This window comes from Miniopterus schreibersii (genome assembly GCF_964146895.1).
Source record: "Miniopterus schreibersii genome assembly, chromosome: 3".
In the NCBI taxonomy this organism is placed as follows: domain Eukaryota; kingdom Metazoa; phylum Chordata; class Mammalia; order Chiroptera; family Miniopteridae; genus Miniopterus; species Miniopterus schreibersii.
In genome coordinates, this window is record NC_138103.1 from 104,122,192 (window position 1) to 104,134,785 (window position 12,594).

A 12,594-nucleotide genomic window follows, 5' to 3' on the forward strand; every position below is an offset into this window, starting at 1 on the left:
TAAGCAGGTTGGTTTGAGTGCTGGAGTGGATGAGTGTGGTGAGCGAAGCAGGATTTGGGCTTGCTTGCTGGCTCTGATTCCCCTTGTCTGGGGACCAGGACAGTAAGTCTGCACAGTGGTCACTTCTCTGGTCTAGGTGCCTTTTCTGTGCCACATTTCAGAAGGCAAATACTCTTAGGATTAAAGTGGAAACAGCTCGAAATAATTAGTCCATCCACAATTACAATTTTATAAAGCTGGGGCAGCAAAGTTTATAATAATTATTTAGATAAGAAAATAAAGCCTGCACCTCTTCTGTTCACATCCATACTGTGGTTCTGAAGTAGGAAGAAAAAAAAAGTGTGGTCCTTGAACATCACTGAGTTGACAGACCTAAGGAAATTGAAGTGCTGGAGCCCGAGGAAGATTTCTAGCAATTTCTGCATCTAGTCCTCAGCAAGTTGTGGGAGAATAGAGTGTCTCTTGATTGAGAGCATGGAAGCTCATATATGCTGAATACGAGCAAGTTGTGGGAGATGGACAGTGTGCTCATCCTCAAACCCTGAAGGGTGGAGTCCAGGGCAGAGTGACAAAAGGCGTGAGAAGGCGGGGGGAAGGCTACAGCGGTGGCAGAGATGTTGGCTGAGCTGGTCCAGAGTTAGAGAAAAGTGAATCCTCTGTCTTTTCTCTGCCGTCACTTACAGTAGGTTTCTGCTGCAGCCTGTCATTGATGACCTCAACGTGAGTCTAGATTGGGTTGTTAAATACTTTTGTTTGGGGAAATCTTATTTGGAAAATGCTTTCACACAGAAATTAGGGCTTAGATTATAAGCTCTTGCAACAGTCACATTTGTTTCTGGGCTTTGGTGGTTATTTCTAAATTTTGGTTATTATAAATTTCTTGTGTAACCTGATAGCTTGCTGGAACTTTGGGTCTGTGTGTGACACACATGAGACTCAGAGTCGGAGTTCTCCAGCTCTGATGGTGCTGAAGGAGCAGCATCAGTTTCACACAGCAGTTGCTGAAGAAGCTGACAAAGGAACCAGACTTCAGCTGGGGACGTGAATGGGGCTGATCTGGCTACGAACAGTGAATCAGAAGAAGGGTTGGAGGATGGTATTGTCTGTATTTTGGGACTTTAATTTGTGTGAGACCAAAGGAGGGACCTGGCCATAGTTGTGGACATAGAGTTGATTAGACGGGTTGGGCTGGACATGGGCATGAAAGAGGAACCCCGGGTGCTGGCTTGGTTTCTCAGTGTAAGCAGCCAGATGGGTGTTGCCATTTATTGAGAGGGACTCTATGGGAGATGAACAAGTTTGGGAGGAAAAGTTTTAAGAATTCTCTATTTATTTTGTTCAATTTGAGATACCTGTGAAACATGCTAGCAAGGATGCCAGTCAGTAGATAATATGAATTTGTTGCTTAGGAGCAGGATCAGATTCTAGATATAATTATGGAAGTTATATGTGTATTAATGGGATTTAAAGGGATGAGATTGGGTAGAGTTCAGTAGAGTACAAGTTAGAGGGCTCTGCTGTTAGCTCTAGCACATCCCAACTTCAGAGATCGGGGAGGAGGAGCCAGCTGAAGGGACTGAAGGGGGAGGGTGCGCTCAGTGGGGCAGGCAGTAAACCTGCAGGGTGTGTGCTCCTCCAGCCAAGAGAAGAATGTTGTCGAGAGGAAGAAACGGTGTCATTTCAGACGCTGCTGAGGGCTTCCCTGGGAGAAGCGTGATGTTCTCCTCTCTTGCAGCACTTCCTCATTGAGAGCATTTTCCACGCAGAGCTAGGCTGGAGGCCAGACTCGGGGGCTTGAAGGAAGAATGGGAGTGTGCGGGAGCTGGAGGGGAATAGGAAGTTAGCTCTTTCTTGTTAATGCTCACCCGAGGACATTTTTTCCATTGATTTTTAGAACGGGAGGGAGAGGGGGAGAGAGAGAAACATGGATTGAAAGAGACACATGGATTGGTTGCCTCCCACATGTGCCCCTACCTGGGCCGGGGATCCAACCTGCAACCCAGGTACGTGCCCTTGACCTGGAATCGAACCCGCCACCCTTTGGTGCACGTGTTGATGTTCTAACCACTGAGCCATGTCGGCCAGAGCTAAAGTTAGCTTTTTTTATGGTAATGAAAAAGGGTAAGAATTTTATGATGAAATGATTATGTTGAAAAAAACTTTTTGATGTCCCGTTTCAGAATTTGCCTTGAAATTTGTAGGTTCGATGTATGTGGGATATCAAGTTCCACAACCTGAAGGTCACCTAATACAGCTTTCAGTTCTTCAGTGCCAGTGTGTCATTACCTTTATCAGCTTTATAGCACTTACAAAACCAGCCTTCTTTTTGCTCTATTCACCCAGTAATGCTTTGGCCACAAGAAGAGAAAAAAGCCTTCAGGGTTTCACTTTGGAAAGGGAAATCTGGCTCACTTTTTTGTGTTGATGTCTGTGGTGTCATTTTTTTTTTAAGGTAGAACCTAGCATTTTATTTAGATCTTCATTAAATTGTCGGAATTGAGAACCAGACATACGTAATAAACCTCCAAAAATAGATCCTGAAATGCACTTTCTGCTTGGGGCAAGCAGTCATGGAGTAAGCATGTAAACAAGCTGGCTTCTCTATACCACACCAGCCAAGGCAGCTTTCTCCATGGCCAGCTGCGACAGCTCTGCCCTCCCTTGTGAACGCCAGCCCGAACCCCTGTAGGTCTAACCCAAGGTTTTTCTGTAGGACGCCTTGGCCTACCTGGGAATGCTGGAAACATTAGAGGAATTGTGGTGTTGAGGGGAAAAAAAATCTTTTAAAAGCTGCCATCTGAGGTGATGGCTTCTCTGTACTTACGCCATACCCCAGAATACAATAAATAATTAGAAAATGTTCAAGTATGAAGAGATTTTCCTCCTCCCCGCCAAAAGCACTGCCCTCTGAAGGAAGCTGGTTTCTCTGGTAGTACACTGTAGCTACACCAGCTGTTCAGAAAGCTCATTGGACCTGGTTTTGAAAATAAAAGTTAAAACCCTGGGAGGAATTATTGTGCAGTGTGGAGTTCTTAGTCTTTCTTATAAAGAAAAAAAACTTATCTGGTACCAAAGTGTGCAACCTACAGACCCTCTGGTACTGCCGTATGACTTCTCTGTAGGACATCACAAGGGTGCCAAGTGCCTGTTTTTCTAGATGTGGTGTCATATTTTGATACTCTACTGTACCCAAAGCCCCAGGCCTATCAAGGATGCTGTTGTCTTTCTGACCTTAGGAAAACAGTTGAAAGATACTCAAGCTTCATAAAAGTAGTTTCTCAAGCCAGTAGCGTCTTTTGTGAAGGAAATTTTAGAAAACAAGTGTTACCCTTCAGCTTTGGGTTGTTAGAGGAATTTATTTGAAGAAATATTGAGACTGTCCTAATGCAGTCAGTTAATCAAGGGGTCACCTGTATGCTTTAGGTCACCTTTCATCTTTACTGAATTCTGATTTTTCAGAATTCAGAGCTCTGTGCAAGAATTTCAGAGCTCTGTTCTGAATGTTTTGCCATAAGTAGAGGAAGGTTAAGTGAGAGGAAAGAAAGGACTGGATTGATGATCAGGACACGCTAGGAGTTTGAAGTGAATTTACTTGAGAGTGAATTTCTTTTTAAAGGATATAAACATTAATTTGTTTCACTTTATATAAACACAGTAGAAGTTTTAGAGTAAGTTGCAGTAGAAGCTGCTTTCCACTGCTCTCCATCTCTGCTCTGCTTTATCCTGTGCAGTGCTAATGAGTACAGTGCAAAATGCCCAGCTCTGCACATGATGTGCATTTTCAGGCATTGCTAAATTCATGTATTACTCCCGTCAGATTTTACTTATGTAGTAGTATTTGATTATAATTTTCAAATATATGGGTGGTTGAACTTCCAATTCAGGTGTCAGCAAACTCCTCCCATAAAAAGCTAGATAGTAAATAATTTAGACTTTGCAGACCTTACATCCTGTCACAGCTTTGTGGTCGTCATATGGCGAAAGCAGCCATGGACAAACCCAGATGAGTGAGGGTGGCTGTGTCCAATAAAGCTTTATTCACAGAAACTGGTGGCTCACCACATTTGCTCATGGCTGTGGTTTGCTGATTATGATTTTATTTTATTTATTTTTTATTGGTTTGAGAGAGAGAGAGAGAGATGTTAATTTATTGTTCCACCCATTTATGCATTCATTGGTTGACTGTGTGTGTGCCCTGACTGGGTGTCAGACCTGCAACCTTGGCATATGGGGACGATGCTCTAGCCAGCTGAGCTTCCTAGCCAGGGCCTAAGTGGTATGTTAATACGCTCTGCATACAATGCTAGTGTGAAGGTTTAGGAGTAATTGATAAAGGAACATCAGTGACCCAGGAAATCTTGCAGTTGACCACAGTTTTGTTCTGAACAAAACCCAGTTAAAATTTTGTAGTACCTGTGAAGTAGATCACATCCTCTTATTACTCAGTGTAGAAAACGAGTCTTTTCTTCGTTCTCACAGGATAGGTATTCTTCTGGAGCAAATGGAGACACTTTCAGCAGGACTCCGGTTCCATCGTCAGGTATGTGTTAAGGCAGAACGGTGGAGCCCTTTCAGATTAAGGCTTCATCTTAGGAATGGGGAGCTGCCTGGTAGACATCTTGTAGAGGCATTTAAAGATTCCCTAGTGAGAATTCTGATTTACTGGGATATTTTGGGATGGGGGACACTTCCAGTTAGAGAAGGAAGAGAGCAGAGAGTATGGTGCTATAGACAGTTTTGATTAGTGGTTTTGCCGTGAAACCTTTGCCCAGTCTGGCTGCTGCATGTTTGGCTTTCAGGCTGCTTAGGGACTTGCCAGGGTCCCTGGCATAAGGGAGCAGGACTTCGGACTATAAAGGTGAAGCCGATTGCAATGGTGGTGACCTGTCAGGATAACAATGGTTTAAACCAAACTGGCCATTCCATCAGGATGTTACGAGTTTCTCTGATGTCCATAAACGAATGCAGGAAGGTCCTGGGACAATAAAAGGCAAAGCTGGGATAGGACAGCTGCTGTCCCCTCACTCGTTCCCGCTGGCTTTCCCGAGTGTGTTACCAATTGGGGTGGATGGAGAGATGGTGGAGTGATTGGGCTCGGCTCAGAGGTTAATGCGTGCCAGTGGCTTCTCATTTTCTTGAAATCCAAAGCAAGCTGAAGTGCTGTTTCTACTCTATTAGAATGTAACATAAAATTGACCATTTAAACCATTTTTAAGTGGATAGGTCAGTGGCATTAGGCACAATTGACCCTTGAACAAGGCATGGTCAAAAATTTGTAGATGCCCAGGTCCCTTACAGCGGTACCTCGGTTTTCGAATGTAGTCCGTTCCAGAAGACCTTTTGAGTTCTGAAATGTTCTAAAACGGAGGGATCAACAGCCGACAGCTAGGCCTCGGGATCTTGCACTCAGCAGAAGCTGTGTGGCATATTTGACTTCTGCGGCATGTTTGAAAACCGAAGCATTTACTTCCAGGTTTACAGCATTTGTCAACCGAAATGTTCGTGAACAGAGATGTTCGAAAACCCAGGTACCACTGTATATAAAACAGCATAGGACAGTGCATATGGTCAGCCCTCAACATCCTTGGATTCCAAACCGCGGGTGGAAAATACACATATTCATGTTGCTGTGCAACCGTCACCGTCCACTTCTGGAACCTTCATCTTCCCTCACTGACACTTCATACCCATTAAACAGTAACTCCATTCCCTGCCCCTGCCAGCCCCCAGGCTTCCTTCTGTGAATTTGAGTTACTGTGAATTTGCTAAGTCTCTAAATTTGTATAACTGCTACTTAAGTCTTACTGCAGTGCAAGGTTGGTGGTGGCACCACGGAGTTCCATCATTTCTCTCATCAAAGATGAGCGGACAAGGTGAAACATTTTATGGTCACAGAAGCAACAGGCTCACAGAAGCCTGTCCTGAAGCCCTGTGAAGAGGTAGTCGGAGTTCATCAGGTTAAAGCCGGTTTAATTCCCAGGTTCACCGAAGTTCAGAGTAATTCTCCTGATAGACGTTTAATGTAGAAGAGATGCCTTTGCTGTTGTCAAGATGCATTTACCTTTCATAAGCATGTAAATGCTGTGGTGTAATGCAGAGTATTCAGATTGTGACAGTTCATGGCATTGCTGCCTGCTGACATGAGGGAAAGGCTGGCTGCTTCCACCATACGGACTACGTGCACACTGTGTGCTGCACCTTCTCACACCTCTGTTTGTGTAGATCACTGTGTAATTGGGAAATACCTCGTTTTTTGAAGTGTCAGATAGAAGTGAGTTTCTGTAAAGGGATGAAAGCGTACTTTTATCGAATATTAAAGCATAACATTTGTTTTGTGGTGAAATCTTCAAGAAATTAGATTGAAAGAACCACCAACTAAAAGCCAGGGCTTTCCTTAGCATTATACCTCCAAATGTTCAGGCTAACAAAGTGGAACCAGGTAATGAAAAATACAGACTGCCTGCTTACCTTCTTCTGGATAACAAACTTTTGTAGCTCTTTTAATGAAAGTTTGTTATTACAGGGACACATATCAGACCAATGAATGTATACTAAATCAATACCTAAATATGGTTGCAAAACTCCCAAACAAAAAAAACAAACAAACAAAACTTAAAAATACAGAGGTAAAAAGAAATCTGAAATGTTGGCCCCAGATTTAACCACCAGGAACAGTGCGTTGACTCCAATTTTTTAGATCTCTGCATATATTCCCACATACAAAATTGTATTTTGCTGGCGTATTATATACATGTTTATCACAAATACTGCCCTGCTTTCCTTTGTTCACCTGTCCTACCCTGGCAGTGTCGCTCGGTTGGTTGGGGTTTCGTCCTGTACACCAAAAGGCTGCGGGTTCGATCCCCGGTCAGGGTGTGTCAGATGTCTCTCACATGGATGTTTCTCTCTCTCTCTCCCCCTCCTCTCTCTCTAAAAATCAATAATTTAAAAAATGCCACGGACAGCTTGTTTCTTACTGTGGTACAAAGTACATAACGTGAGATATATCCTCTTAACAAGCTTCCAAGTGTGTGGTACGATGTAGTTGAGTAGGTACAGTGTCGTACTGTAGGCCCGGGCCCTTTCATCTCGCACGGCGGAAACGTTATACTCTCTGAGCTGCAGCTCCATCATTCTTGAGATTCTTTCCTTTCCCTTTCCTTGCTAATACTCATTTGCTCTTCCTCTGCCCCCCTCCCAATCGGTTTTCTTGTGACCTGTTACTGGCAGGTTTTCACTGGTGACTTTGAAGAACCTGGTTTTGGTTTTGTTGAGTCACTCTATTATATGTTTGTTTCCTAGTTTGTTAATTACTGCTCTTTTTCCCTCCTTTTGTATGATTTGTTTTGTTTTGTTTTCAAATATTCTTTCTAGTTGAGATGGCCATTTAGCTCATTAATTTTGAGTTCTTATTTTCTAGCATAAAAATTTTGGTACTGATAATTAACATTTTTATCATACAATCCTAAGTAGTTTTAAAGTTCCAATTTCTCTTTTTTTCTGTGAGCTGTAGGTGATGTAGAAGTGTTTTTAAAATTCATCTCCAAATGTAAGAGGATGCTAAACTTTGTGTTTAATGACTTCTCATTTGATTTCATTGTGATCAGAGAATTTGTGTCTGATGATGGTGTTTGAAATTTGTTGTTGATTTGCACTGTGACCTCCTGCATGATCAGTTTCTATAAGCATCAGTTCTTACTGTTGGATGCTCTGTTGCTGAGTGAAAGTGCCCAGTGTTCTGTGGGTGACTACAAGATGACCGTAGTTCACCTGTTCTCCAATTCTTTTTGCTAATACAGACAGTGCTTATGAAAACACCTTTATGCATCTGTGTCACCATGTGACTATACCCAGAGGAGAAATTCATACTATTCTTCTTCCAAAAATGTATTTTTTAAAAATCAGTATCAAGATCAACCCAGTTTATAGCTTTCAATATTTTGTGTGATTTGTACTTGTTTCCCTTGACTGTTTTCAGTATTAGCAAACTTGGAACTGCTTCCTAGTCAATCATATGGTTGAAAAAGGGATCTCCTCTTTTGATTTCCAATTTCTTTAATTATGAGTGAGATTTAGTCACCATTTAATTTTATTTTGGAGAACTACCTATTCACAGCCCATTTTTCAATAGGCTATGTGTCTCACTCATTAAAATCCCGCCTTTGCCACATGAGTGGGCACATTGAGAAGGTGTGAAGTTTGCATACCACCAAGATGCTTGTTATTTGATTTGCTTCACATTGTCATTTGCTTTAGAAATGGATGATGGACCTTCTCGAAGAGATCATTTCCTGAGGAGCGGATTTGCCTCTGGGAGGAGTTTGGGAAACAGAGGTAAGTAGCTGTGTCTTCCTTTAGCCTTGCCAGCTGTGAACAGTGGGCTGGATAGAGGCTTGTGTGGCTGGTTAGTGCACAGCCAGGTGTGTTTTCGCTTGGTGCACCGTAGGTGCTTTTGGGGTGAGGGGGTCATCCTCTTCTCCAATGCCATTGTTCCTTTTCCTGGTTTACTTTTTTGGGATAGTACGAAGTAGTTTCATTGCTTAGATAGATTGGGTAAAGATAGTTGTTTCACAGAGTGGCTTCTTAATGTGTTTATGATTATTGATTTCTACCAGCTGGCATGGGAGGATTGTGAAAGCTTCAGAGTTGGGGCGGGAAGGACCTCCTTCCTAAGTTTCATATTCTCAGGAAAGGCAGCATGGGAAGCATTTATGTTACCCCATTCGCATTAAGGAGTTATTTTTCAAAGCTTGAAATTCTTTATTGTTACTTTTAGAACAACCAGAACTTGATCTGACAGATAATGACAGCAGAATATCCTCCCGAAGTCCATCTTTAGATTTGATAATAAAATGCTGAAAATATTCTTCACTGTGGTTTCTTATAGTGCAATAAAATAGTATTAGAATCTCAAGTTAAAGTTATTTAAAATACATATGACCACTTCTTTTTTAAATGGGATATCATAAGCTAGGGCTAATTGGTAGTTTTAAATATATGTAACACTTGTTATTGAATTTATTAGCTATTATTCTTTGAAACACTATTGTTATTTGTAGATAGTTTTATTCATTGGAAACTAAAGGTTGGTTTATGTGTGGTATTTCATTTGATATTTGGAAAACGTAATTTCTTGTTTAGATACAGTTAACACAAATGTGAATTTTCTGTTGCTGCTACTGATGGAAATAATTTATTCTTTAAAGAGGCATACATACTCTGTTTTTAAGCCTGCGTATTAAGTGAGAGGAATTGATGATTTGGACCATGCAGTTCTGCCAGGAGGTTCAAGTGTTTGCCGTTACTAACATTAGAAATAATACATATTTTCATATTACAGTTAAAGGAACATTTAATATTTAGATATATTTTAAAATCCTATTCTAGAATAGGTTATTTGATACTTTTTGATGCAGGCTGTAAACAGTGTTGAATAAAGCCTTTTTATTTTTAAAATATTTCTATTTTTTAATCCTCGCGCAAGAGAATAGAAGGGAGGGAGGGGGAGAGAAAGAAACAGTGATGTGAGAGAGAGACATTGATTGGTTGCTTCCCACACATGCCCCAACTGGGGCCAGGGATTGAACCTGCAACCCAGGCGCGTGCCCTTAACTGGCAATCAAACCTAAGACCCTTTGGTCCAGGGGCTGATGCTCTAATCACTGAGCCAAACTCCACAGGGTGAATAACGCCTTTTTAAATGAGAAAACCATAACTGAGACATTTTACTACATATTGTTAATTCCATACGTTTTAGGTTGAAATACACATTAAACTTCTGATCAAAATTCTTTGTTGAATGTTAATACTTTAAAAAGGTATCTTTATACTCCATATAATCCTGGAAATTCACAGGCATATGAGTGTAACTTCATTCCCTATGATTCATCTGACTTTTTAGCTAGTTTCAATGTCTATGGTATTTTCCCTCAGAACTTGAAAGCTAGTAATGTGTTTTTGAAATTGACTCTTAATCACTTAAAATATAACACTGATCAGCTCTTCCTGTTCTGTGCAGCATGGCCTAAATAGCCTTAACTTCTCGAACACACACATCTTTAGAGTGTGATGAAAATATTGATAGTTCCTCAGACAGTTCTGCATGTGGCTTTAGGAGTTTCATAGACCCCCAACTCCCCTGTTCTAGGACAGTACAGAGATGGCTGAGAGAGTTTAGGGGATCACAAGGCGGTGCTTCAACTTTCCCCAGTGATTGTTTAAAGCGGCAGTTTAGCTGGTTTGGATGTCTTGTTACAGTTTTTTGTTTTAAATAACCCTGCTACTTGCCGTAGCAACTCTGCCCTCAGAATTCTTAATGCAATGGTAGAGAAACACATGAAAAGAAATATTAGTAAAAAGAGCTACTGACAGTGTGCTGGGGGTGTGGGGAAGGGTTGATTCTGACTTGCAGCACTAAAGGGAGACTTCATGGAAGGAGGCGGCCTGTAAAGGAGGCTTTTGCAGTGAAGAGAATTTTGATAGGAAAAGTAGAAATGCAGGCATGCCACGTGGGGAGCAGCATGGAGAAGTTCACAGTGGGCTGTGGGGAGCTGTTTGTGTGGATTAGAACGTTGGGTGTTGAGAGTTGGAATGGGAGTGAAGCGAGGAAGGCTGACATGGGAAATCTGTGGCAGGGAGGGACGTGCAGGGCAATGGCACTTGACTTGTTTTCTTTATTATGTGACCCCTGCCTAATTTCAGTTTAGAAGTAGAAAGATTGAGAGTGATTTAAGTACTAGAAAATGCATAAATAATAGAGTAATTTAGAAACACGACAAGAGTATAAAATTTTCACTAGCGGTGACTTTCACACAGGGGCATAGTGCCAGTAGCTCTCTCAGTGAGGTTTAATATACAGAAAGTCAGAGTTGAATTTTCTAGTTAAAGGTCACTAGTAAAATAACAACTAGTCTAAAGCTGTATTTCAGTGGTATATTTATGTTTTTACCTTGGTATCATAATTTTTAAAAATATATATATCTGTATTGATTTCAGAGAGAGGAAGAGAGAGATAGAAACATCAATGATGAGAGAGCTGTCATTGGTTGGCTGCCTCCTGCACGCCCCCAGCTGGGGATCGAACCCACAATCCGGGCGTGTTCCCTGACTGGGAATCGGATCCTAGGTTGATGCTCAACCGCTGAGCCATGCCCAGCTGGGCACCTTGGTATCATAATTTAAGAGGTTTTTTTAAAAAGAAGTTGGGGCATATTAATTACATCTTTATAAGCTTCTATACTACTCTCCCTATCCTTGGAAGTCCCCAAGATTCTTTTAATTTTTACTTTTTATGACGTACTTAAAGCTATAGGTTAAAGAATTGTAACTGTGAACTTTTGCAGATGCTGGCGAGTCTCATAAAAGGGAGAGTACCTCCACTCTTGGTGGCTTTGGCGTTGGAAAAGGTTTTGGAAACAGAGGTAACCTGCTTGTGATGTCTTACAGTCAGAACTCGGGTGACACAAGTCTTTCCTTCTCTGAGTTCACATTTCCCTGTGATGCATGTGGAAAAAGCGTGCCTCTCCCAGGAATTTCTGTGGTTGATGGGAGTGCCTCCCCTCTCTGGTTTCCATTTAGAGCAGCAGTCTGTGCTGCTCGGGGGTGTCTGCTCTTCCATACAGCTTTTTTTTTTTTTTTTTTAAAAAAACAGCCATGCTCTTGCTGCTGCATCTCTTCAAATTGATTGACCCATAGGTGAACCCCACTTCTTTTCCTCTGTACTCAGGACTTCCCCCACCCTCCCAAACGAGACCCTGTCAGACGTCTAGGGTGAATTTGGGTCTCCATCTTCAGTTGAGCAAAAAACCACTAGGAACTTTGAAATGAAACCTTTTCCCAAAACACCTTTAAAAACTGTAGATCAGAAGTAGTTTAAGTTCAAGACCAGTAGTGTGGAGCTGGAGGACTTTCCCAAGCATTTGGAAACCCAGCACTCGACTCTTTGGAGGAGGGGAGTGTGGAGGGAAAGGGGCAATTGGAGAGGGCAGTACAACACAGTCCCTGGCCAGGCGTGGCTCAGCGGTTGAGCGTCAACCTAGGATCCAGGCGATCGGGGTTCGATTCCTGGTCAGGGCACATGCCCGGGTTGCGGGCTCAATCAGTGACTCTCTCATCATTGATGTTTCTGTCTCTCTCCCTCTCCTTTCCTCTCTCTGAAATCAATAAAGATATATTAAAAAAAAAAAAAAAAAGGAACACAGTCCCTTTCCTAGCCAGTTGCAAGGATTATCTATATTTAAATGAATAAAGTAAAAACTCAGGTTTTGTGATAGCACTCTCTGTAGGGATTATCTTTATTTTGAATTTATATATCTGCTCAAGGGAAAATTAATTTGTCATCCAATCATATATTGAGGCTCTAGGGTACTTACTTGTTCTTGTTGTTGTTTATTGTTTGTAATAGTTTTTTAAATTTATTTAAAATATTACAAATGTCCCTTTATCTCCCCATGACCCGTTCTACCCCATCCCACCCTCCTCCCCAGTCCCCCTCCCCACCATTGCCCATGTCCTTGGGTTGTGCATATATGCATATAAATTCTTGGTTAATCTCTCCCCCTCCACCCACCCACTCTCCTCCCTCCCTCTGACATT

At 41.8% G+C, this 12,594-nt stretch overlaps 1 protein-coding gene across 1 annotated transcript in view; it reads left to right on the forward strand.

The window, feature by feature from the left end:
• Positions 1-12,594, forward strand: part of DDX4 (DEAD-box helicase 4) — a gene marked incomplete at its 5' end in the record, with an annotated part of 43,534 nt that overhangs the window by 1,873 nt on the left and 29,067 nt on the right. The window contains 3 exons of the mRNA XM_081131921.1: positions 4,480-4,540; positions 8,257-8,334; positions 11,343-11,420. Of these exons, the coding sequence (XP_080988047.1) occupies positions 4,480-4,540; positions 8,257-8,334; positions 11,343-11,420 (217 nt within the window). The remainder of the gene's footprint in view (positions 1-4,479; positions 4,541-8,256; positions 8,335-11,342; positions 11,421-12,594) is intronic.